Source organism: Callionymus lyra, chromosome 6, assembly GCF_982586985.1.
Source record: "Callionymus lyra chromosome 6, fCalLyr1.hap1.1, whole genome shotgun sequence".
In the NCBI taxonomy this organism is placed as follows: Eukaryota; Metazoa; Chordata; class Actinopteri; order Syngnathiformes; family Callionymidae; genus Callionymus; species Callionymus lyra.
Genome location: NC_141823.1, coordinates 33,436,510 through 33,462,242, shown reverse-complemented (window position 1 = coordinate 33,462,242; position 25,733 = coordinate 33,436,510). Strand labels below are relative to the sequence as shown.

Below are 25,733 nucleotides of genomic sequence, written 5' to 3'. Positions count from 1 at the left end.
AACGATGTTGAAATGAGGAGTGAGGACATTGAAATTTGCATAGATCTTTATTTTAGTAGAATCTATAATTGACATCAATTAAATAAAAAGAAGAAAAACAAAATCATCATTAAATTACAAGAAATTACACTGCACCAAGTCTTATCGTACAAAAATAGGCCTTATTTTAGAGTCATGTCCACGTCAGATGGTCACTCTTGTAGGTTGCAGATCCGTGTGCAGCCACGGCTCAGAACCTCAGCAACTGCAGCCTCCCACCACAAAGTCTTGTCAAACATCTGAGCGCTCAGATGTGATGAAGCCCTTGAGTTGAGTTACATTCAGCGCTCCCTCGCCGCGGCTCCAGTCTCGTCTCATGGGAGAAATGACAGCAAGTGTAATGCATTCATGGGTAGTGACGACCTGAACATAAAAACATTTCAATGATGATTCTTTGGTTATGCCAAAGATATTGCTCCTATGATAAGCGTCTGACTTCATATCCATCCTAAGGCAGGATCGCAGCAGCATTCGGGAATAAACTAGTGGAGTAGAGTGAAGCTTCCATCACGCCCTTATTCTTCAGAGAAGACACCATGTTTTTGTTAACATTCTTCCAGCGCTAAAATAAGCCTCTTAGTGTTGAAGTTTAGAAGGTGGTTTTACAGTTCCTGTGGCGACTGATTCAACTTTTTAACCCATGTGACTCTTGGTGAGCAAACATTAGTTATTGATGGTGGTGGAGACACTGTGGTCAGAGTCCAGATCAGGCAGAAGAAGCAAAGTCAGCAGTTTCTGGACTTCACACAAGAATTTGAAGTGATAATTTAGGTGCAGCGTGAGGCCATTAGCTGCTGTTAACACCGGAGCGAGACTGTGTTTAACATGTTGTAAAATGGCAGTAGGCACTAAAGATCACAACAATTCCTGCAGCGCAAACATTATGTGCCTGCAGAGATACTCTTCGTGTACATCCAGTACTGCTCTTTGAACTAACCCACCACATGTTACAAACAGCATCAGAATTGAGAATCTTTATTTTCCTACTTAACTCCTCACCAGACTCTCTGCAGGTTTGATTGTCAATGAAGCCATTGATACTAATTCAAGGTCCATTTCAGCTAAATACAAGTCGACCGCCTCTGATATGAAAGGTGTTTCAGTATGATTGAATTAATGTTTTGGAATGACGGCTGCTAAATAATCAAGATAAACTTCTTTTCACGTACATGTCCTCACAGGTGTCGCTGTGACAACCTGTCAGCAAGATCACTAACATGTCAGGTGATTACTTAAGACAACGTCCGGAAGAGACTTTTAAAATCTGGTTAATAGTTTTATAGCTATTACTCTGAAGCAGCTGGAGGAGGGACCTGGACTTAAGAGTTAAAAGACAATAGTCAGGCCACTGCGGATGAACAATCTAGCTCTCCTCAATCAATAAAATCTCATTTCCTGGACCAGAGTAATGTGTGTAAAGGTGAAGTTGCCTGACAGCACGACAATATTGATGTTGTCCCGACATCAGTCTCATCATCGAGAGGCGACAGCCTGTGTTCCTCCCATCAGCACCTTCACTTCCCTCCACCTCCATTTTTCACTTTTGTGCAACAACACCTCATAAACAACTCCCCTCACACTCAAACTATCTTAGTAAAGTGACTGCATGATATGATCTTCAGTAGTTATCTCTACCATATAAAGTATTGACATAGTTGATGTACTTCTACGAGACTTCAAAACCTCTGTGAGATGATTTTCAATGTAATAAATGTGTCTTCCACTACTTCCACTCACGTCTGTGACTTTAGAGGCTTCCGTTTCTTATAAAGGACGTTCAATGTCAGATTTACACAAAGCACTCCCAGTCAGACAAGCACACACACTCATTCAGTCACTCACTCACTCACTCACTCACTCACTCACTCACACACACACACACACACGCATTCGACAATCTCATCGGGCTACTGCACCGAGACTGATGGAGAGAAAGGGGAAGAAAGTAAACAACAATCACTTGTTTACTGTAACAAAAGGGGAGCTGGAGGGGCAAACGCAGCACACAGACACACATTGTTGATGATCAGGAGTGAGAGGAGGGAGAGAGAGGGTTTAATAGAAAAGCGCTCGAGTGTGAACGGAGCAGAGCCGGGGCCGTCCTGAGCACCCAGAGGCAGTAGCTTCTCTTCAGGTCCCCCCCAGCAAGAGGAAGACATGAAGCAGGAATCAGAGGAGAATGGGGGGACAAAAGAGGGATGATAGGACCAAAGTGGACAGAGAGCGAACGTAACCTCAGCCCTGAATTATCCAGAAGAATTGTGTGGTGGATTCAAGATGATGCGACAGAGGGGAAGTTAAAGAGCACTTTGTGTTTTGATGAAGGCAGTCCTCTCGTTATGGGAGTCGAACTCTTCGTTTTCGGAGTCTGTGTTGACCCCGTCGTCACCCCACACGGTCGGAATGCCACGATACGAGACCACCCGGTTGCCGCCCAGACGGAAGGTTCCTCCGAGCCCGCGGCCGTCCTCCAGAGATGGCAGCTTGATGAGGGCGCCGGAGCGCAGCTGCAGCATGAGGAAGACGCCGGCGAAGGTGGCCATGATGGCCATGCAGCTGAGCACAGCGACGGTGATGGGCAGGCTGGACTGTAGCTCTGGCTTGGACCCCGCGGGTCCCTCGCCTACCATGAAGCTGCCGGGCGACTCACGCATGTATTGGTTGAGGTGCAGGCAGGTGCCAGAGAAGGGATCCAGCGAGCTGTGGGGGGGGCAGGACAGGCAGGCCTGAGGGCTGAGGCTGCTGCAGGTCAGGCAGGGGGGTGGGCAGGGCAGGCAGGTCAGGACGCAGGCTGGCAGCAGAGAGTTGCCCATGGTGTAGTTGAGCGGCTGCGAGCCCACGGAAAAACCTGGTGGACATTGTTTGACACAGCTCTGCTGGAAGAGGTAGAAGCCGGCGCTGCACTCTGAAACACACAGAGAAAGACACTTAATGTTTCACCACTGCAGACATCATGTGTCACATGCCTTGTAAAAGAACTGCTATAAAGTCATGCATGTGTTTTCACTTGTTTACAATGTTGCGATTACAGGGTTTCTAACAGCAGCGGAAGCCAGAGAAAAGCATATTCAATCTCCTGTAGTGCTGCTTTAAAGATCGGGAACCATTCTTCAACAAACTATTTAGGTCATCATGTGACCCCTGTGGCTACACCAGTCTAATCTAAGATGCACAACACATTTAAATTAATTGGATTATCCGGAAATAGTCGACCAGGTTCAGGTATGTGTTCATCTTATCCTGCAGCCGTTGAAACATACAGTATGTCAACAATCGGAACTTTGTACAACAACTTGGTTCGACAGTTTTTGACCAGGAACATCACAGAGCAGCTCAACACCAACAATCTTTTAAGTGGAATTAAGAATCTGGACTGAATCAAGTGTACATTTGCCTCTTAACTTAGATAAAACACTTTATGTTGTTAAAACAAAAAAACATTCATCTCGATGCATGAGAAACACTAGTACTGTGAAACCCCCACTATCAATCAGCATGACTTTGTCAAATTCTGAAGATTACAGACTCGTTGTTGACAATAAACCATTTATCACTTTAGTTCAAGGCTATTGTGAACAGTATAAACGACTTTTCAATTCTAACATGTGTCCCACTGCTGTGGTCATGATGTTGTGAGTCATTCATGCTGCTGTAAGCCGAGATAATCGGGCTCAAGTGTTCTCCTGCTGGTTTCTCCGGTTTTTAGAAAGACAGCTGAAGGTGAAGACCTACTCTAAGGTAAGAAAAGTATTAAAGAGCTTTTTATTTATGTTCAGTGCAAAGTCTGACCGGAGGGTCGCCAGTCAGGGAGCGGTGCTGACCTTCATCACCGTCTATCCTTAACCTTGTCAGCTCACATTTTTTCAATCCCTGAGGCCATGAAAGAATAGCTTTTAACCCCAGAGACCAGAAACAAGGCAATGTCTGCTGATGTCCTCACTACTCAAAACAACACATGATGGGTTAGGGTTAAACCCTTTTTTTACATTTACAGAGTCAGTTTAACTTCAGTCAAATCCATGAAACGACAACACGGAAGGGTCTGTAGTGAACAGGCGAGGAACATACATCCTCCTCAGATGGTCTTAAAAAGAATGGAACACCCAGAGGCCGCGCCACAGCAGCAGCAACTGGGTCAGACGAACACAAAAGAATTGACATCATCAAGGTCGAATGAGCCAGATCGTTACACTCGAACCAGAGGTCTTACGAGAACACAAATCAATTTTTCAGTGGCTGTCAATCTTTATCGCAGTTAAGAAGTACATTAAGTAATTTGAACAAACAAAAATGTACAACAGTAATGCATCCAGTTAATAAGAGCACGTTATCAATAAAGATGAGAATATGATAAATGCATCCTAGCATAAAAACCTTGAAGATTTGAAACGTCAATCAAAACATATTTTAGATTGTAACTTCTCTTATCGATACATTTTACTCTTATTGATCAACATGCCGGTTCCATGGCTCGCCTGTAGGGGTCACACTCTCTCCATTACAGTGCCGTTAAGGTTCACAGTGACACCATCAGACCTTTGCCTGTTTCAATTAGGTATGAGAGTCACTGCAGACATAAAACCGTTTATATGAGCCTATAAAAGACAAAGTGCAGTGAAATGGTATGAGCTTTCCTGGAGAGTTAGATGGGCTCATGACTCTTCAAAGTTGACACACAGCTGAGCAAACATCTGATAACAATTTGACAGGGGGGAGACGGTGGTGAAGGAGACTTACCGATACATATCTGCCTCAGGTCCAAAGTCTTGCAGCCTTCGTTGCTGGACTGGGTCTTTACAGTGGTGCTGGAAGATCCTGTACCAGTGCCATACAGAACCAGAACAAACTGGGTCAGCGTGCCTGAGTGGAGACATAAAAAGGTGGAGTAAACATAAGTGGTCCTTCACTTTATATAATGTCTCCTGTGGCTGGAGGTTAACTTGGTCAATTCAGTCTTTAGGTTCGCGACCACAATTTCTGTCTGAGCCTCTTGAAGTGAGCGTGTCAAGTTAAGCGGCTCCACTTCAGCGAACACGACATTTACCCAACTCTAATAGCATTTTAAGGTCTCTCAATCTGACATGATTCACTAAGTATTACAGCAAGTCGTCTTAAAACGACTTCATAATGAACCTTTTTCTAGGCGTTTCTGACGCATCCCTCAAATAATTGGAATTCAAACAAGTTCTTATAAAGAGATAATGGAAACAAATGATTACCCTTCATCATTTAAGTAGTAGTCACTCTAGTGCCTACGCTTCGAATACGATAATATGTTTTACACACTATATCATCGAGATCAGTTTACCGTAGTCACTGGCACCGGCTACGTTTTCAATCTCAAGGATCCACGAGCCTTTAGGGTTCTCGTCCCAGGAGTGTGTGGTCATGAAAGCCCAGTCGTTGAAGCCCTCTGACGAGTAGTCATGTGGCCTGCAGGAAGCCAGAGTGTTAACACATTTGGTGGATCTTATGGAGGACGGGGTATCCTGGTTTGTACCTGGGGTGGAGCAGAGTGGAGCGTGTGCCAGCAGGACTAATGATGTGGATGGCCAGGTTCCCCCTCCGGTTGTAGGACAGAGTGAGTCGAGCTTGGACATGCTCTAGAGAGGTAACATAACTGTCTGTCCCAAAGCAGGCGTCCACACTCTTGTTGATGGACAGGTGGCTGGCAATGTTTCTGTCAAACATAAAACAAGTGTGAGACGCAGCGGGGTGTGACAGCTGGAGATGGCAGCTCAGCAGACTTTTCTCAATCCTGGATTTAAGCTGCTCATGACTATGCAAGTGTGTCATCTAGCTGCTGGCTGTGAAGTTTGTGCTGTTGAACGGGATTATCATTTCACAACCTGTGGCTGCAGTGTCCTCAGAGGATAGAAAGCCGCCACCTTTTCACGGCCAACGCAAATCGGCTTAGGAGATTACACACATCCAGAACAATAATGAAAAGAAGGTGTCGGCTTCAGTGGCACCACTTGGCCAAACAACAAACCCGTTGCACCTCCAAACTATCGTTGATTGTCAGAACATGCAGCTCAAGGCTCACGGATACAATAATTCTTCTAACCTTGACCTGAATAATCACTTTTAACACAAACACAGAGGCACACATTTTCCTTTTGCCTTTTAATGCTGCTTTTTGTGGAAAACTAGTAATTTGGGCTAAAGCATTTAACTTGACCTGGAATTCACCACAAAAATTGTGATCTTGGGTCAAATTAGAAGGACCACCACAAAACAAACAAACACTCACACTCTTTGATTAGTGTAGAGGAAATCAATTCACCAATAACAAGACCAGTCCGACACTGCCCGTGTTTGCAGCCACTTGATAAATATTTGATATCATGGAGCTGACCATGAACTAATAACAAAGACAAATGTTTTTTTCAGCCGTTTTAAAGAAAAAAGAACTTAAGGTTAGGATAACGACACAAACACTGCCAGTTGACATCAAACTTAAACAAAACCAACTTCATGCTGTAGTAAACATTCTCACTGGCATCCCTATAACAGACCGACTTTTAAATACAAGCAATTTAAAGCCAGCATTTCTCCATCTAGTCACTAAAAGTGAAGCCCACAGAAATTGAAATCCCTCAGACTAGCAACACTGTTACATTTTTATTTTAGTTGGAGTCAGTGTTGTCATTTTTTACGTAACACTTAAGATATTAACAACACACTTATTACCAATAATTAACCAAATACCTATTTGCTGTTAGTAATTACAGAGGCTCATACTCAACAAAATCCTAATAATGACTTTATAATAATAAATAAAAGACCAATAAACACACTTATAATTAGTTTATAAATAGTTATGTTATTTAAAATACAAGATTATTAGTTCATGTTTTCATCTTAACACAAGTTTCAGTAAGTACTTCCACAAGCAAATATTTTTTTCGAAGATAAACAAACTGTAAATGTTTAGATTTCTCTTTTGCAGAACACCAAGATGATGGATCAGATCTTTCATCTTTCATGCTCTAAACTGTAGAAATTGTGAGAGTAAAAATCTTCCATTAAACGTGTCAATGACAACAAAGATCTTCGATTTAGATTTAGTGTTTCTCTCGGTGTCAAATGAAGAGCAGACACAGTCTCGCCGTCTGCAGTATAGAGAATATAATTTTAAGACAGGTGTCCTCAACAGTGCATCTCCATTTCTTGCTGTTGGATGAAAACGAATGATATCACAAAAGCTGATCAGAGACAATCCAGCTCTACATGTTCATTCGGTATGAGTCACTCTACATTAGCGAGTCAGCTAAAAAGCTGAGATGTAAATTGAATCTCCGGCCTCGACCGCTGCTCCCAGAAGCTTGAACCATCTGCTCAGTGTCTGAGAGCAGTGGTAAACGAGAGAACCTTAGACTCGGAGAGCCGGGTGACACTGAATGCATAATAAAGAGAAGTGTGTCACCAGGAGAGAGAGAATGAGGCGACAGGAGAAATATCGACTCCTTTCTTGAAAAAGGAAACATGAATCTCTAAATTATTATTTCCTCGACTTGACAAAGACCTTTGAGCATTTCCATGCTTCATCGTATCGTCAGACCCCCTACGCACAGCACCACCGGAATGTTGTAAATGCAACACTGATCAATTAAACAGACTTCATATGCATCAGAGTTAAAACAGTGGCGATGTTTGTTGGTTAACGACACAGTTTATGTTGAGCTAACGGAAGGACTCAGGAACAAAGGTTCAACAGGAAGGACAGTTTAGGGAAAAATATATTTGTATTACCGTTGACTCGTTTTAACCTCATTAGCTGCTTAAATACCCAAACGGACAAAAACAGCCCATTACGAAATGCTAATTTACAAGAGAATAACAATATTGTTTTAATGCTCTTCATGGGAAATTATCCCATTATGAGACAATTATCTTCACTGACCAGACGAAGTTGCTACTAACAATTCTCACTATATACGTTTATTCTCCACTGGTATTTTTAAAACTACACACTCATTCAACCTCTCTCACACTTGAAGGAAAACGTGGTTATATAATTGAATTTCACAAGAAAAACTAACTATAACAATATACTGTTTTGTTTGAATTAAACTCAAAATGTGCTTATGGATAAAAGTAAACACAAATGCATAAGAACTGGCAGCAGAATGGGAACAATGTTGTTATTATATGAATGTTATTCTTAGATAACAAAGGTTTAACAATTTCAATTTTGAAAAACAATCCAACCTAGGCTCTAAACATTGATAAAACATCTAAACATCACAAGGAACTTATCTCAGAGGTGTTAGATCATCGCTAGGAGTGGTCGTGACTTTGTTATGCGTCGTAATTATTTTGATTAGATTCAATGAGTGAAATGAATGTTTAAGATGCATTGCTTGTGTGGCAGACTGCGTTTCCATCCAGCGTGTCTCATGTGCTCACTGACCTCGGATCGCTGACCATGGTAATCACACACTTCCTCTGTGGACCAACAGTCGTCCACGTCTCAGCCAAAGACACGATGGCACTGGCGTCTAGAAGACCGTAGCCATACGAATGACTGACTGCAGGGACATGACAAGAGCATAATTACACCGTAAGTAACACTTAGCAAGTTAGAGGAAATCTCAGGGACACACTGAAATGGAATTTGGGAAGACATACCTTTGCGCCCAACTCCATTGGTTCGCCAGTCATTGGTGAGAAGATGAGCAGGGTGAGAAGTTCGTACAACCAGATGTTGCATGTCCCTCCAGGTAAGGTTTTTACTAGATGGGAAAACAAGCAAGAATCCCTTTTTTCAATAAAGACTTCAAAGACAAAGCTCTGAAGATCATTTCCAGGTAAACAGTAAATCCTCAATAATTTCAGCCCAACGGCAAAGGGGAGAAAATATCAGTGATATGTTGAGGCTTCTTTAACTTGCCCGCAGCTTTTGGAGAAATGTACAAAAACATGTCTGGCCATGTTAACTTACAAGCCATTCGTAACTTCTAACAGAGAAAATGTTTCTTCAATCAGCCTCTTAGGGAAGGCATTCTGCTGCCCACCAATTACTCAACTTTCTCTTTGGCTCGTCTCCTAATTTGTGCCACATGGATGGACAAAAATGATTGGAACTGGCATCAAACGGGCTATATTTGGAAATGCACAGTAGGGTGAGATTAAAGTTATAAATAAAAATAAGAGGGAGAGATTCAGAGATAACTATGTAGGTAAGTTAGGAATTATATTATTACATTTACACATTCAAAAAATAGTTTTGCGCAATTATGATGATTAAATACATTGCAAAAAATGCGCTTCACACCTCTCACTCCCATAATCCATCAGATTCATTACAGACATTTTAATCAATGCTCAAAACCAACCTGTTAAAAACTGCTTACACTTAATTGTCTATTCTATTTTGCTTTGTAAAGCATCTTAGAGTGCAAGAAAGCAAGTAAGTAAGTAACAGTTATTTGTTAAGCGCCTTTCTATACCCAGATCACATAGAGCTTTAACAATCAAATGCAATACACATTTCAAAATACACTATATACTGCAAATACGATGTGTTATTATTATTATCATTAGTAATATCATTATTATTATTATTACATCCGCACCACCTTGAACTTGAGTACATAGAGTATATCCGATCCAAATAAAGCAGAAGAACTCAATGAGTGACAGTTTGATCTATCCAGCCTAAAGATACATTTGTTGGTGGTAAAGAAGGTTGGTTTGACACACATGTTTAATCTAATCTAATTCACATTTTTAAGCATGGGCCTGATTCAAAACTAGACTGGGGCAGGCTGGGAATTAAAACAAAGTTGCACCTCACAGCGTGAAACAAACCTTGCCAGAACTTGTCATTTAGCCGGAAAATCGAACGATACAAGATTAGGAGTGACAGTTTATTCATGTTAAAATACCAAAAATGGGAGAAAAAAAAAATAAAAAAACATTTTATTTTAGAAAAAGTGTTTTCAAAGGGTTCTCATTTTGGGAAACTATAGAATTTTACTGTAGCCTGTTAACACACATTAAGCTCTACTACTCAGATGCCGGCCATGCGACAGACAGACAAAAATATGCTAATTATAAATGTTTGACAGAAGCCCTCACTCGAAGTAACTGGACCTCGACAACAGTGTTTGAGAGTTATGCAAAATACTAATAAACACTTACTTAGCCTCCAGGGCGAGCGCAATGATCCCAGCAGCCAGTGGTGCAGAGGCCGACGTGCCTGTGTGGGAGTCTGTGCATTTAGATTTCAAGTCTGTTGTGACCTAAAATGAGGAGAAATTAGCATTTAATAGTAACCAGTGAGATTTCCGAATTGAAGTCAAGAAGGAGAGTGACACAAAAGAAGACAGTGGTTCAACAGTGCAGCTCCTGTGTTTATCTCTGTGGCCACATTAAATTCCAAGAAAGGCTTTGCAAAATCATAAGATTCCACATATTGCAAGCATCAACTTAACATAATCTGAGCAACCACTCAACTTAAACTCATTTCAGTGCACAACCCAGAAAGATCGAATAATTATGCCGTTACAAAGAAAAGTAGCAATACAGTGAAATCTAAAAATGTATCATTTTATTTCTATATTTAAAAATCACAACAGAGAAGGCATAACCTCCCAGGCTGCAGTGTAAAATATGCATTATTCTAAGAAGCAAGAGTGAAAACAAGGTAAATAAATAAGGAGCCAAAATAAATTTGCTACCATACTGTAGACTTTATGATTCTAGAATTTAAGGGAAAGAAACTGTCTGTAATTAGGAAATAAAAATGGAAACTGTGATATTATTCCGCCAGCGTGGAAACTACTCTTCGATGTATCATTTGCAGGTTCATGAGTGACAGCATCATTAAGCGAGCACAGCAGTGTGGCACTGTGGGACAAGCGATATGTCAAGAAGCTGTCATAAGCGGTCCGTCCAGTCTTTCATGAACGAGCAGATTTGTGCATGTGTGTGCACACACATGTGCATCAGAATATACCACAAATTGCTCTGACATTAATCTCTGTATCCTTACCATAATGCAAATCAAAACGACTTAAAGAGAAAACCACATAACAGAGGAAGAAGGGTGGCTTGTACCGACATGTTTTTTTGCCGTTTCCCCCCTGACAACAACTTTACGCTTTTTTTCCCCCAAGCCCACTAGACAACAGGCCTGACATGAAGACTTATTCCGGTTTGATTTGCAGTGACGCAGTGCTGATGAATTCTAAACATATAATTAAATCAATTAAAATGTAATTTTGTGTTGCAAAATGCATTTATTGACTTTTGTAGGCATTCACCATAGAAAAGCTTTATTTATACAAAATGTATAAAGGGATTTGGTATAAGGCACGGGCTAGAATAAAACATTTCAGTCATTTTAAGACAAAGTAAGACAATTCATAATATTGCAAAATCTTAAATAAAAAAAACAACTAGTACTAGCCTGTTTTTGGAAAAAGAAAAAAGTTGTAGAATTACTCACTATTTGTTTTTCATTTAAGTTGCCAGAGCTGTAGGTGGTGGCGAGCGTGGATGAGCATGCCTCACTGTACCAGGGAACGTTGCCATTCTGTGTGGAGCTGCTGATGGAGAGAGTATAGATGCTGTTGGTGTAACCGTCACAATTACAGCTGTCCTTCTCTCTCCCTCCGTTTCCAGAAGCCCAAACAAAGATGGAGCCTAAACCACCACGTCCCTGAAAAGAAGCCAAGATGTTAAGTGACAGAAATGGATGACTGGAGATTCATTTATCAAATGACACTACAAAGAGCAGGAGAAAAGAACAAAACGCTCCTCAATCATAGCTAAAATCAGTTTAAATGCTGCACACCTCCTAGAGGACTGGGTAGCTGCCTAGCAAGTGCTAAATGACGACAACTCGTACCTCAGTGACACCGCGCAAAAAGGCCTCTTTGGCCAGTTTAGCTGGACCATCAACAGTTTTGCCATCGTCCTCTGGGCCCCAGCTGGCACTGTAGACTTGTATGTGTTGTGGGTTCAGGCTGAGAGATTGGGCCTCCACCATGTCCGTTACCTCACCATCGAGCATGCGTACTCCTGTGCAGCAGAACAGTCAATGACAGACACCATCTGTAAGTGGAAACAACTTGTTCCATTTTCTGGATCACAATTATTAGACATGTTGGCAGGCAGTGTGGAATCCGTACAACATCTGAGGTGAAAACCTAAACTCTATTTAATCACTATATATATCCCTCAAAAATGTACTTTAAGCCATAAGAAATTAAATAAGTAAATGAAAATGTATAATAAAAGGAACAAGAGCTAACCCACTCATCCTTCACAGGTAATGTGAAGTATTATTGAAATCCACATCATAATTAATAACGCATTTGTTGGACTCAGTGTTAAAATTAAAGCAATTGTTGCAAGCATGTAGAGCCAGCTTTACATGTATTATCCTACAAATAGAAGGGAGGCCTAAATGAGGCTCTATAAACAAAATAAAGACACATCAACAAGCCACAAACTGCTTCACAGCATTATGTTCAGCCACTATAGATCAAGATTACAACCAAGGCTACAACAGTAGAAAATAAACAGCCAGTGTTACTTTTGCTATTATGTTATTTTAATAGGATTTCTCTTTCCACAACATTTCATTCAATAATTATAATCATTAGACAATTATCTCAGGAGGGTAATTAGAGAAAGCAAATTGTTTGAGTTTTATGTTGACACTTTGAGGGCAAAAACAAACTCAACAAATGTATTTATTATGAAAAGTACTAGATTTGGTGTGAAGCCCAACATTTAACAAGTACTTACTCTGCATATTTTCTGTTTATAGTACAGCTCAGGCAGAATTACAGCGAGAGATGCGTTTGTTATTTGTGACTGAAGTTTTTATGTACCTCCATTCCTCCCTTATGCAAATCGGATGCCTATCCCACCGATTTGTCGCAGTGACTTTATTTTTATTATTGTAACTGTAATTCTGGATCATCAATCGCATTTCAGATACAAAATAAATCCTCTAGTCCATCAGCTCTAAATAAGCAAACCAACAACTACAACTTCTTTGTGTTTGACAGTATTTATTTCACTTTTCACAAGTTAAAAATAAATGTAAAGAAATGATCAAATCTGCATGTTAAACTGGTTTAACTATCCACAGTAGTCCAGTACAAGGTTGTATTTTCTTTGATACAAATAAAGTATACAATCAAACAAATTAAATACTTTCTTTAGTCAAACAGAGGCCCTGGACTTAATACTGATATCGGAGCTAAATTGGATTTAAAATCTGCACATGCTTTCAAAATTGTAACAACCAAAGTAGAGCCCCATTAACCTGCTAAGCTCATATATTTACCTATTAAATACACACTGGAATAATCAATGAAATAATGTTTTATTTGGCCAAAAACATGTGTCCAACAAATTCTCCAGAAAATTGATAATAAGAGAGGACAGAGCATAGGTGATCCCACTCCCAAGTATGTCTGCAGTATAAATTATTATTTTGTCCATAGTTGAACAATATTAACATAGTGTAACAAAAAAGTACTTTTTCAGAAAAAAAAAAAAACGTTTCTCAGAAGTAACTGCATTTTAAAATCCCTGACAAATATCCACGATGAACTCATTCACATGTATTTGAAGATAATTCAGTCTGACCAGATGTTTAATAATGATCCACTTAAGTTTTAGAATACATTGTACACAATTTTGAAATGTAAACTATACTGAATTCAAGGTTTAGTTTCATTGCGAATTTCTCAAACAATGCGTCACACAGATAGGAACATTTTCATTCCCTCTTAAAACTTTTCGCCTTTGAATGCAGTAGTTGGTAAAGGTTTGTATACAGATTTGTATCATGGGTTTTTTATTGCTCAATATCAAACAATTTTGCATAGTCACAGACCAATCAGGCATGAAAGAAAGAAGTAAATGTACCTCCAATTTTGGCATTGTAAGCCACACCAACTCCACAGATCCCGTTATTAGCCACAGCTGCAACTTCACCTGCACAACGGGTTCCATGCCTACAGTACAGGGAAAAAGAGGTGAGAAAATAAATCAGAACTTTTTCTACTGTTAGTTATTTCATTACAGCTTTCATTGCAACCTCAGGTGCCGCACTTGTTAAAGGATAATTCTGTGTAGACCAATTGAACAGTGGTTAAGTGGTAGACCAAGAAAAATAAATGCAGACAGGTTCCTGGCTTTGATTCCTTAAAATAAACTTTAATAACCAGTGTCAGTCAATGATTAAATGGTAGTATTTCTTACATTATTGGAGGCATAAATGCTTTAGCAACCTTGGACTTGACATAGAGTTGGAATTAAATGAAGGCAAAAAAAAGTTGAATAAAAGGAAATCACTAACAAGATTTGTCATTTTAACCAAAAAAAAATAAAATCCTTGGAGAACATTGTACTCAAAACTTTTAAGAAAGCTTCTAAGAAAAAGAAAAGTTGGCAATGCATTTCAAAGACAGAGGTCATGATTTTTCTGTCAATCATTTTCCAAAATTAATTTATATTAGAGAAAATTTACTATACGAAATGGGTTTGGATAAAGTGAAACATCTTTGTGATTAATACATTCATCTTATTTTCTAGGAAGTCTGGTCTTCCCCACAATAAATCTCTGTCTTGTCTGCAGTAGTCGTGGTAGAAATATACCAAGAACTCACATCAGACACATTCCATGAATCAGCCAGATGGGAAGACATGATTACTGCCCTTCAAATCATGGCTGCACTCCATGCTGGATAAAAGCCATTCCCTGAATCAGGAATGCTGGCAAAAAGGCGCCAAGGCCCCACTGCGCCAGATCAGGACAGAAGCCACACTGTGGATGTTTTGACTGCACGAATGATCTCTGCTAGCAGGCTTTAATTGTATCCATCTGGGTAACCATCACAACATCACAGCAGGAAATCTCATCCACTCATAAATTCCTGCATTGTAAAAATCAACATCAACCGTTACTGTGATTACTGAATTATCATTATATCTTGTCAAGTTTTGCCGTTATCTCCCCATGTTACGTGGGTTTACTCGGGGCACTTTGGTTTCCTCCCACAGTCCAAAAACATACAAGTTGATTGAGATATCTTTGGGAAATTGTCCGTAGGTATGAGTGAGTCTGTTCATGGTTGATGGTCTTTGTGTGCCCTGCAACAGACTGGCGTCCTGTCCTGTCCAGGGTGGCCCCCGTTTCTCACCCGATGAAACTGGGATAGACTCCAGCCCTCCCGCAAAACCCATAAGGGAATAAGCGGCAAAGAAAATGAATGAATGAATGAATGAATTAAGGTTTGCTGTTGATTTAAGAAGGTGTCTTAAAATCAAGCAATCCCTAATGACAGTAGTGTTTACAATACGAATTACGTAAAATCACAAAGTGACTTGGACACAGCATATGATTTGTCAATGAAACATTTACTTGTTTTTTCTAGCATTTCTAGCAGACATAATGATGAGCCCTTTAGACAAAATGGATGGTTTAAAATTTTGTCTTGGGCTTTGAAATCACTTAACAGATGTATTTGTGGAATATTAATGCTGTTAAAAGGTAAAACTATAGGTTTTTATAGGTCCAAGTTTAAATCAGCAGTTTTGCAGGCTTTGAAAGAACATTACAATTGTCTGGTTGTCATGTATCCCCCTCTTGTGTCCAGACATTGTGGGTGATACCATCTCTTGCTTCTTTGGAGTCACATAGAGGTTGTGTTTTTGGTATATTGGGCGCTTTGGTGGGAAAACAACCTAGTATACGTTGACATAGTGTGTTGTCTCCTTATATTATGTGTGGTTTATACATTAACAATCTTTAAGATACATTAATTACTGTAATTTAGCATTTTTTAAGACAAAAACTGCACATACTGTAGATGGGTAGAAGATAAAGTTAAGTTATTTTTAAGTTGGAAAATTGTGAACAACTGGAAACATTGACTAAATAACTTGCCTAAAAATGTAGACATGGCATCCTGAGATGCGGAGCAAGAGGGTGTGAATGAGAATGTGTAATAACTGGATGGCCCCGATTCTAGTGCTGCAGGTAAATGTCAGGTATCTGACATCATATGTAGTGCCTCAGATAGAGAGCCAGCGCACACACACTCTTCCACCTGCCGTTTACAATTCACATCAGACATTGATTGCAATCAGTTCGATACCCTTTCAACACACCTACTTTGTGGCCAAAGAGATGCTCTAACTGGAATCAATGCTAAAATAAGATAAACCTTTACTCGTCTCACGGTTGAATTGATTGATTGCGAATTTAAACATTGTAGCAACAAAGTGGACAAAATCAGATAGAATGACTACACAATTAACAATGAGCAGAAGATAAGACAGAGTAAATGTTATTAACAAACATCTCACAAAGCTGCTACAACATCTGATTTCTGATCACTTAAGTATTAAACTAGTGAAAGAAATATTTTGAGAGATACAACATTTCATCGCAACATCTTCTTTAAAACTGGATCAGTCTGCATTTCACTTTCATTTAATGTTTATGAAACCGACTTTTATTTAAGAAAATTATTTTGTTCTAAAGGATTCATCCTTATCCATCCATCCATCCATCTATAAAAACAATTTGATACAAGTATACATGAGGTTGTACTTCATTCTTAGTGTCTACAGTTTCATTCAATACTTTGTCCCTCACAAAGACAAGTTCCATTTCGTCCTTATTGACCGCCAGAGGCGGTGCTTCAAGCACTGAATGTATCCATCTCGCGCATGCGCTGTTCGAGTGTTAACACCAAAAAAGTCACCTGTGACCCCTGATGACCCCAGATAGGCTATATCTTCTGGTGACATCAGAGGATCTGTTCATTTTCATCTTCTCGCTGCGCAGGTAGACCACATGTCACCGAGCTAGATAAAATGACTAGTTATTTTGTGTGTTGCTGGTAGTCTCGTGACAGCTGTCGGAGCTGCGAACCGTTCGCCCTCCAGAGGTTCTCAGACGCTGAGAAGGTGCAGTGGCTTACCGTGGACACTTCCGCCTCGGATCATCATCGTTTGGCTAAGTAGCAAGTTTTCTTATTAGATCTTGTTCGGTGCAACCTGTTGTACCCGCTATTGGTTGTATTATAAATCTTTGTTGGTGACGGCAGTGTGTTCGCTCCCTCTCCCGACATTGAACTGTAAATATTATATTATATATACTCCATGGCAGCTTATGCCACTGAGTTCGCCTTATATGGAGAGGATGTGGAGCCACAGCATGTAGCCTCCCACGCCTCCGGGGCGGGCTCCCGTTCTTCAGCCCACAGCTCTACTGTTGGTTCTGAAGACAGCTCAATAGGGGCCATCATTCGTACGGCTCTGGCTCGCCTGCAGTTGGATATACCGCAGCATCGGCCAGTGCTTTTATCAGGCGTGGATCAGCTCCCGCCAACTTTAGTGTACCTCCATCTGACGAATATTTGAGGGAGTTGCATGCATGTGGGAGGGCCTCTAGAGCCTTCTCTCATGCAACTTCAGATGGCTGGACCCTGGCAGCCATGCAGGATGCAACCAAGTGTGGCTTGGGCTGCATACGAGCGGTTGAGCTGACAATAGCTGCGTTAATTGTTTCACCTGATGAGGCTCCGAGACCGGATGCGAGGTGTCCTCGTCCCCAGTGTCGGATGATCTGCTCTCCAAAGCCTATGACGCAGCATACCTATAAGAGGCTTCACTGGGTGCTTCCATCCATAATTTCAGTGACACTTCGCTGCATTCCCGGCATTCGCGCTGATGTCTAGAGAGCTGGGGCGGTTGATGTCCACTCTCATCCAGGCTGCAGCGCTAGAGGCACTTGAGCGCACTGTCCAAGCCTGACAGACTCAACAGCAGCTGTCCAGGCTTCGTAGGAGTGTGCCTCCTCCTGGCAGACCTAGGGGTTCTTCAGCTCCCCCCCAGCGCCGCTCTCATACACAGGCTTATCCCAGAGGCTACCTCGGGTCACAGCGTCCACAGCCTGATCAGCAGGCGGCACAGACCTTTCCAGCCCCTCAGCGGCTGCCCTCTGGGCAACCTCAGGCCTCACATACTGTCCGCCATACCCCCAGAGCCTCTCGAGGCCGGGGGACCCAGCACTGAGGCATTGGGGCTGACCGTCAGCCGTTTTTCCCAGCAGCAGCTCAGCTATTGGGCCACCCGGGACCCTTGGGTGCTCTCCACCTTTACCAACGGGTACCAACTTCAGTTCCGACGCCGGCCCCCAACTGTTGGCCGGGTCAAGATGACCATCATAAGCGACCCGGCAAAAGCCCAAACCCTCAACCAGGAGTTGTCCGTCATCCTGAACTCTTCACTGGATTCCAGTTTCTTTCAGGATCAACTTTAAAATTCTGGTTCTTACTTTCAGAGATATTCATGATCCAGCCTTACACCCCATTTCGGGCCCTCAGGTCTGTGGATCAGAATCTACTGATGGTTCCTCGCACACGGTTCAGGACCAGAGGAGAGCAATCCTTCCAGGCTGTTGCTCCTAAGCTTTGGAACGATCTTCCTCTGTCTTTGCGCTTGATGGAGTCTACTGACTCTACTGGCCCTGCAGTACTTTCTTCCCTTCCTGAGAGGGCAACATGTGCTTGTGCGGTCAGACAATGTGACGACCGTATCGCATATAAACCACCAGGGGGGCACCAGGTCTGCACAGCTGCCTCAAGCATCCCGGAAACTCCTGTTGAGTGCGGCTCCACGCCTGGCCAGCCTGAGAGCAATGTATTTGCCCGTGGACCGGAATCAGGTTTCAAACCTGCTCTCTCGGGGCTAGCCTCCGCCGGGGGAGTGGCGGCTTCATCCAGAGGTAGTGCTTAATATCTGGGACATCTTTGGCAGAGCAAAGGAAGATCTGTTTGCCACAGAGGAGTCAACCCATTACCCCCTCTGGTTTTCCCTGAAAGAGGAGAGCAGTCCTCTGGGCCAGGATGCTATTCCGCACGACTGGCCAGAAGGTCTCCTCTATGCTTTTCCCCCAATCCGACACATTTTTTTTAACACCTCCAGCAGGGTCACAGGCTGCTGTTGGTAGCCACCTTCTGGCCAGGGAGAACATGTTTTCCACTGCTGCGCAGGCTCTGCCGCAGCTCACCATGGCGCCTTCCCGAAAGGAAGGATTTCCTGTATCAGCTAGAGGGCCAAATTTGGCATCCCGACCCTCTTCGCCTGCAGGTACGGGTCTGGCCGCTACAGGGCCGAACCTGATGCTGTCTGCGATACTATACTAAATGCCAGGGCGCATTCTACTCGGCTGCAGTATGCAAATGACTGTTTACTGCATGGTGTTCAGACATGGGTGACGACCCTGTGCACTGTTCAGTCCCAAAGAGCTCAGGTGGCTAAGGGGTTACCCTCTGGCCAAATATGGCCTTTCTCCCAAAGGTTCTGTCATTATCGAACCTCAATCGTCCCATTCAAGTGGCACAATTTATTCCCCCAGAAGCCAGAAGGGGAAGACAGGTTGGGACTGCTGTGCCCTGTGCGGGCTCTGAAGACCCATGTAGCTGCAGCCGCAAGTATAAGAAGGTCGGAGCAACTCTTCCTGTGCTATGGTAGGAAAAGGCTGTGCCCTTTCCAAACAGCGACTGAATCCCAGAGCGATGTCTATCTACATCATGGGCGGCCCTATGCGAGTACTCTTGTAGGACATCTGTGAGGCAGCGTCATGGGCCTCACCAAGCACTTTTTTCAGGTTCTATCGGGTGAACGTCGCCACTCCACATCCATAAGTTGTGGTCCTGTTGCCCGACTCTGCTGCTTCCTCTCAATGAGATATGTACTGCGCTTCCTCGTGAGTTTGTTGTAATGGGTCATCCAGGACTCATAGAACCGTAGTTACATACGTAACTTTTGTTCTATTTCGTACTTACTGACCGCCAGAGCATTCCGTCAATCAGAATCCTTGTGGCTTCGCGAGAAGATTCTTCAGGAACAGATCCTCCGATGTCACCGGAAGATATAGCCTATCTGGGGTCATCAGGGGTCACAGGTGACTTCGTTGGTATTAACACTTGAACAGCGCATGCGCGAGATGGATACATTCAGTGCTTGAAGCACCGCCTCTGTCGGTTATCCAGGACTCATAGAACCGTAGTTACATACGTTACTTTTCATTCTATACACAGCCTTGCCAACAATGTTAAATGGTAGATGGTACAGTTGTTTTGAAACGAGTCAAACTCTTGACGACGAATACGTGAAAACATTTTGAAAGAAATGTTGGCCACAAAAATCTTGTTCCATTACAATAAAAGGAAATGTGTTCCAAGTTCAGAGACCCTCTGCTGATCCGCCAACTACAGCTACTGCTAACCTTAGGCCATTAACATGATCAGTATTCAGACATGCAGCTGGCTGAACCCTTAGTCGATCGTAGACATTTCTCCTGCCTTCCAAGAAGCCAAACAAGTTTATATTTACAAAATGATGGCAGAAGGCTTCGGGCCAACTGAACTATCGGGGGCAATCATAGGTTAAAAGTGTCTTGCTTGAGGACACATCCACACATCTTAAATGTTTTATATATTCCACCCGATGAGCAATGCCACGTCACTACAAGAGGTGTTAGAGTTGTAAACTTAATGTTCTGAGATATAAACATGACACACAAAACATTTTTGGCTGCCGGATAATTTTGTAATCAGAAAAAAATAACTTATATTTATATATTTAATTGGCATTACATTATTTGTAACCATTTTCAATTAAGAATTAAGAAATGGAAATATTGAGTGATTCATTGGAAGAAAAAAAGTAATACTAAGCACAGTAAAACATGTAAGGAACAAGTTTTGAAATTCCATTGCTGAAAACTAAAATCTGGCTTTTATCTTACAACTTTTTTTTAATGGCCTGAGGTCCCGACTCATTGGTAGAGGAATAATTTTCTATAGGTTGAATTGAACTTGAGGGCAAAACTGGACCGTTGATCCCAGATTTGACGTCAAGTCTTTAAATGGTTCTGCCAGTTTATTAATGGAGTGCAGGGTCAGACAAGACTTTCAGCATGGTAATGTAATAAGTAAAGTCATAATTTCAAGATAACATATGACACCAAAGTGAATTTGATTTAAATTGTAGTTATTGTAACTTGGCTATAACCTATTATTAATCAACCATATTTCTATATTGTAGACAATCATCAAGTGAGTTTAAATTATCTTTCTGTGCTTTCACAATAATACATTGTGAACCGTTGAGCTAATTCATTTAGGAGAATACCCCTGGAAAGTTAAGTCAAGACAATGCGACTGCACATTGAAAATGCTTCTGATAGCAATCAGTGAAAACATTGGAAAAGGAAACGGCGATTTCCCGTGTTGCTTTAGATAAACATGATGGTGAATGGGCACATTGCTATCGAGCCATACTCAATGCCGCCTGCTTGCTGGATATAGAAAGACGGCTTTATAGAGGTGTAAAGTGATGGAATTTTGAAGAAACAGGCACTTACAGTTCTCTACCGCCTAAAAAAGTTTATTACAGCCCATGAGTGTTTTTACATATATGCGAATAAGGTTAGAGGTGAGAAAGTGATAAATAAAGTGTGACATTAGTGAAAGTCTTCAGCTGAGCTGTGGCCGAGCAACCAGGTCCAATTTATTAGGCCTGGCACAGACAGCGAATCTGTGTCACCAGAGGGATGCCTCAGATCCCTCCAGATATACACCCATTTAATCAGTTTCTTTTTTTGTATTTCTAATTTAAATACTTTGTACTGCTGATGTAGGAATTCTAAATAATTGGTGTTAACAGCCCATCTCCTTGATTTGTTTTTATCATCCAAAATACTATTGGAACTCCAGCTCTCAGAGACAAACTGATACTTCCTTGTTGGGGCTACTAAATAAACTGGCACTGAAAAAACTTACACAATATTTGAACATTTAAAAAAAAGTAGCAAACTGGAACTCAAGGTTTAAAAAATGACTTTGGACCTCAATGGAGCCTTTGATGACTTTGTGGGAATTCACACAAGCTGCAGTTCTCTAAAGCTCCACAGAGGGGAAATCCAAGCAGGTAAGGAATGGAGCACAGACAAAACAAACAAACATCTTGTGACCTTTAAAAAAAAAAAATCAACACAGTTTGTAAAGCGATCACTTTGTTCAAATTGAATATACTGGTTTGTACTCAAACACCAGGCTGACAGAGGACTAAGCAGAATTTCACAGTTCAAACTTAATTCACATTGACTGATAAGCTCAACCATAACATCAGCCGGCAGTCCGTAAACATCCAGTTGTTCAAAACAGTCTCTCAGGCCCAAGACTCGGAAAGGGAAGTCAGAATGGAGCTAGGCCATATCACCAGAGGAAGATAAGCAGCAGTCTTTGAAAGCCAACAGATTTACCCTCTTCCATTAATGCTGATTAACTTAATTCAATCAATTCTCTGCAAGGCAGCAGTGGGGTTGTAAACAACTCTCAATACCATCTGCAAACAAAGCTGTTCTGTCACACACTACATTAATCCCCGTTTAGATTTACTCTACCCACACAGGCCATATAAATGCCCTAGTGGCACCTCCTGGATTTAACAGCTCAAACCTTCATAGGGTAGAATCAATATCTCGAAGTAACTGCCACTATTTCAGAAGGCAAAAACATTAAAGAGAACCTTAATCCTTTTAATTAAGAAAATGGATGAAATCCTATCAGGGCCCGTAATGTTTAACCACAGCATCATCACCACAAAGGCTGAACCCTGCTCATGTAAAAGGTGTTTGTCGTGAATATTTATCAAGGAGAAATTACATTTTTCAAAGCAAGAACAAGGAACGACCACTCCACATGTTCAGAACCAACAACCTCAATTGTATTCTTCCATTTTGGTTGAGCTGAAGCAGACTTCCTCACAAATCAGATGACACCCATACATGACATAATAGTTACTAAACAAAGAATGAATGGAGACTACATCCCTACCTGTTGTCATTAAGTTGGGTGTATCTTGGTTGAGGATCAGGGTCGCCATCGTTCACGTCGTAACTGGCATCTGGGTCCTGAGGGAATTAAAACATGCAAAACACATTAATTAGAGATATTTTTATGTATTTACATTGAGCGATATATACATACAAAAGTTATTTCAGAATAAAATATAACTAAAAGTGTCCTCCCCTGAGCCTGACTTCAACTTTAAGTGATGAGTAACAACTTACATAGTTCATTAATGGTGAACTATTCTTGGTTTTTGAAAAACAGTATATAGGTCTACTTTTTGTTAAAACAATGCTTAATGAGAAAGAAACTAAATAAAACATCAAAGGAGGAGACATCCATAGGAGGAACAAAGTTCATCGTCTGGTTTTCATGAGCTTGTGTTCGTGCAAAAGGCTTCGAAATGGTTTGCCCTTTTAAAACAGTTGAAAGCCTGGCCAGGTGCACACATTGTGCCCTCTGTCTTCCATAATAAACTCACAGAGGGAAAAAAACATCCAAATACAGGTGCCAACAGTCAATGAAAACTAGATTAAAGGAGTTAGTGAAAAATACAATGTATGGCTATTGAGTGCCAAAAACCATTGCTATACTTACAGAAACAGGCACTGAGAACTATATAAAATCAACTTGTCGAAAAAATATTAAGAATTTTAAGAGAGCAAAAAAGCATAAATAAATGTTAATTAACAATCAAGCAGGCTAAATTGAACATTAAACTCAGCATGCTGTTTAAATGAAAAATGCATGAAAAATGCTTGTTAACCCCCATTAAAATACTTTTTGGAATCAGCAACGACACCCTCTGATAAGCTGTACCCTAGACCAAGACTATAGACCACTGAGACCAAGATGTGCCGTGACGAGTGCAGAGAACTAAAAGAGCACGTAGAGATTCAATGTACAATCGAACACTCTCTCATATTCGCTTGTACTTACGTAGTTCTGCATCAGGTCAGGATGGTTCTTCTCTATCCCATCATCTAGTATAGAGACCACCACTCCCTTGCCTGTGTAGCCCAACTGCCAAGCAGCTTTGGCATTCAAGTCCCTGTGGTTACTGTTGTACTGAAAACAAAGCAAAAAAGAATAGAAAATAGAATGACTTCAAATAATATATTCTACCCATTGCTACAAGTTGCAGAACACATTAATTAATCATGTATGCTAGTCAAAAATATTTGATCAGAGGAACCTGCTAGGCGAACACGATATTTAATCAGATAGTGACTTTAGCCTTTGTGTTAAGAGCTTTAATTTTACAATTAAATTATTTATTAATAATAGCAAGCAGTGCACTAGTGAACTGGATGATGAGAAACAGAGAGGATTTCCCATGCTTTTTGATTTCGCTCCAACATTCAACTTGACCTTAGTAAAAAGGGAAATTCCTTTCATGATGTTCAAAGCAGTTCTCCCTTAAGTACATTGATGTATAAAATAAGGTGGCTAATGTATGTGCATTTCTTTCAGATCGGAGTTCCCAAGGTAATGCAGCCGTTTAAATATTTCTTCAACTTTTGAAAAAGCTGAAAATTCTAAAAAAAAAAAAAAACAATTAGTCAGTCTTGCAAAGCCCATTGTAGATGCCGGCTAAGAGAAATCTTTCGAGGCAGACGAACAGCGTAAATAATGAATCTGAGAGACTGTCGTCAGTCCTCTTTGCCATTCAGTAAAACAGCAAACCTCCGGCGTCAAATGCTCTGCCTTCATGCTTGTAATCCATCTGTGCCAGTTATGAATCTTGTTATTTATATGAATGCTGAAATATTAATTAGTCAGTTGTCCGTTGAATACAGAAATAGATTCTGATGACACTAATGTGGATAGATTGAATCAACATACAGTAGACATTCATCATATTCAATGTATTGGCTTGGAAGATATTCTTTGCAGCATTTTGAAAAATGTAAATGTCTGCCAAGTATTTAAGACAGAAAAATACTTTGTCAAAAGCTGTTAAAGTGGTCCTGACTGAATCAGAATATTGACTGGTTGAACTTAATGTTTCAAGTTATTTGTAATTTTGTCTTTTGTCTTAAAAATGCCTATATTGAAAGATACAATTTAATTCAACTATTTTAATATTGAAAGTTTAAATTGATTTTTATTTTTAAAAATATATTCTATTTCCAATTATTTCAAACTAAAATTTCTAAATTCAATATGTTCTCATGCGTAGCCTTTAAAATTATTATTATTTTAATTTAAAGCACTTTAAATTAAATTTAAATGTTGGTATATTGGGACTCAAACTTGCGTCCCTAAGAAAATGCTAAATTCCTACTCAAGTTTGACATAAACAACAGATTGATAGTCAGATGTAATATAGGCTTTTAAAGACCCTAGACGTCGTAACAAATTAATTAATTGAATTATACAATAAGAATACATTTTACTTTTCAATATTAAAATGATAGAATTCAAAAAATGTTTATAATATAAAGAAAAAACGTTCAATTTTGGAATATTTCAATTAAATTGTTCAAAAACACAATCCAATGCTTTAAAATAAATATACATTTCAAAAATGTTGAATCTTAAATAAACCATTCAATTTCACAATTGTATTGTGGATCAGTGGTGTACAAATATGTTTCCAGGCAAACAAAACCATTCATTAATAATGCTAACAGACATTAATACTGTTGTATGTAATTATCTCAGCAGATTCACTTACCAGATACCACTGGTCTCTGAATTTAGGATCTAAAGGCTCAACAAAGAGATCTCTCTTTTTCCTCTTCTTAACCACCTGCTGCTCTGCCCAGGTCACCTGGATAATAA

The 25,733-nt window shown here is 40.7% G+C and overlaps 1 protein-coding gene across 2 annotated transcripts in view; it reads right to left on the bottom strand.

The window, feature by feature from the left end:
* Positions 1 to 28: 28 nt before the first annotated feature.
* Positions 29 to 25,733, bottom strand: part of furina (furin (paired basic amino acid cleaving enzyme) a) — a 62,797-nt gene continuing 37,092 nt past the window's right edge. For both annotated transcript variants that reach the window (XM_087792892.1, XM_087792893.1), the window contains exons 4-16: positions 25,627 to 25,722; positions 23,886 to 24,014; positions 22,932 to 23,008; positions 13,939 to 14,027; positions 11,900 to 12,072; positions 11,498 to 11,710; positions 10,189 to 10,289; positions 8,674 to 8,777; positions 8,456 to 8,573; positions 5,540 to 5,719; positions 5,348 to 5,472; positions 4,777 to 4,899; positions 29 to 2,944 (exon numbers count right to left, since the gene is read on the bottom strand). In XM_087792892.1, the coding sequence (XP_087649018.1) occupies positions 2,337 to 2,944; positions 4,777 to 4,899; positions 5,348 to 5,472; positions 5,540 to 5,719; positions 8,456 to 8,573; positions 8,674 to 8,777; positions 10,189 to 10,289; positions 11,498 to 11,710; positions 11,900 to 12,072; positions 13,939 to 14,027; positions 22,932 to 23,008; positions 23,886 to 24,014; positions 25,627 to 25,722 (2,136 nt within the window). In that variant the 3' untranslated portion in view covers positions 29 to 2,336. The remainder of the gene's footprint in view (positions 2,945 to 4,776; positions 4,900 to 5,347; positions 5,473 to 5,539; positions 5,720 to 8,455; positions 8,574 to 8,673; positions 8,778 to 10,188; positions 10,290 to 11,497; positions 11,711 to 11,899; positions 12,073 to 13,938; positions 14,028 to 22,931; positions 23,009 to 23,885; positions 24,015 to 25,626; positions 25,723 to 25,733) is intronic.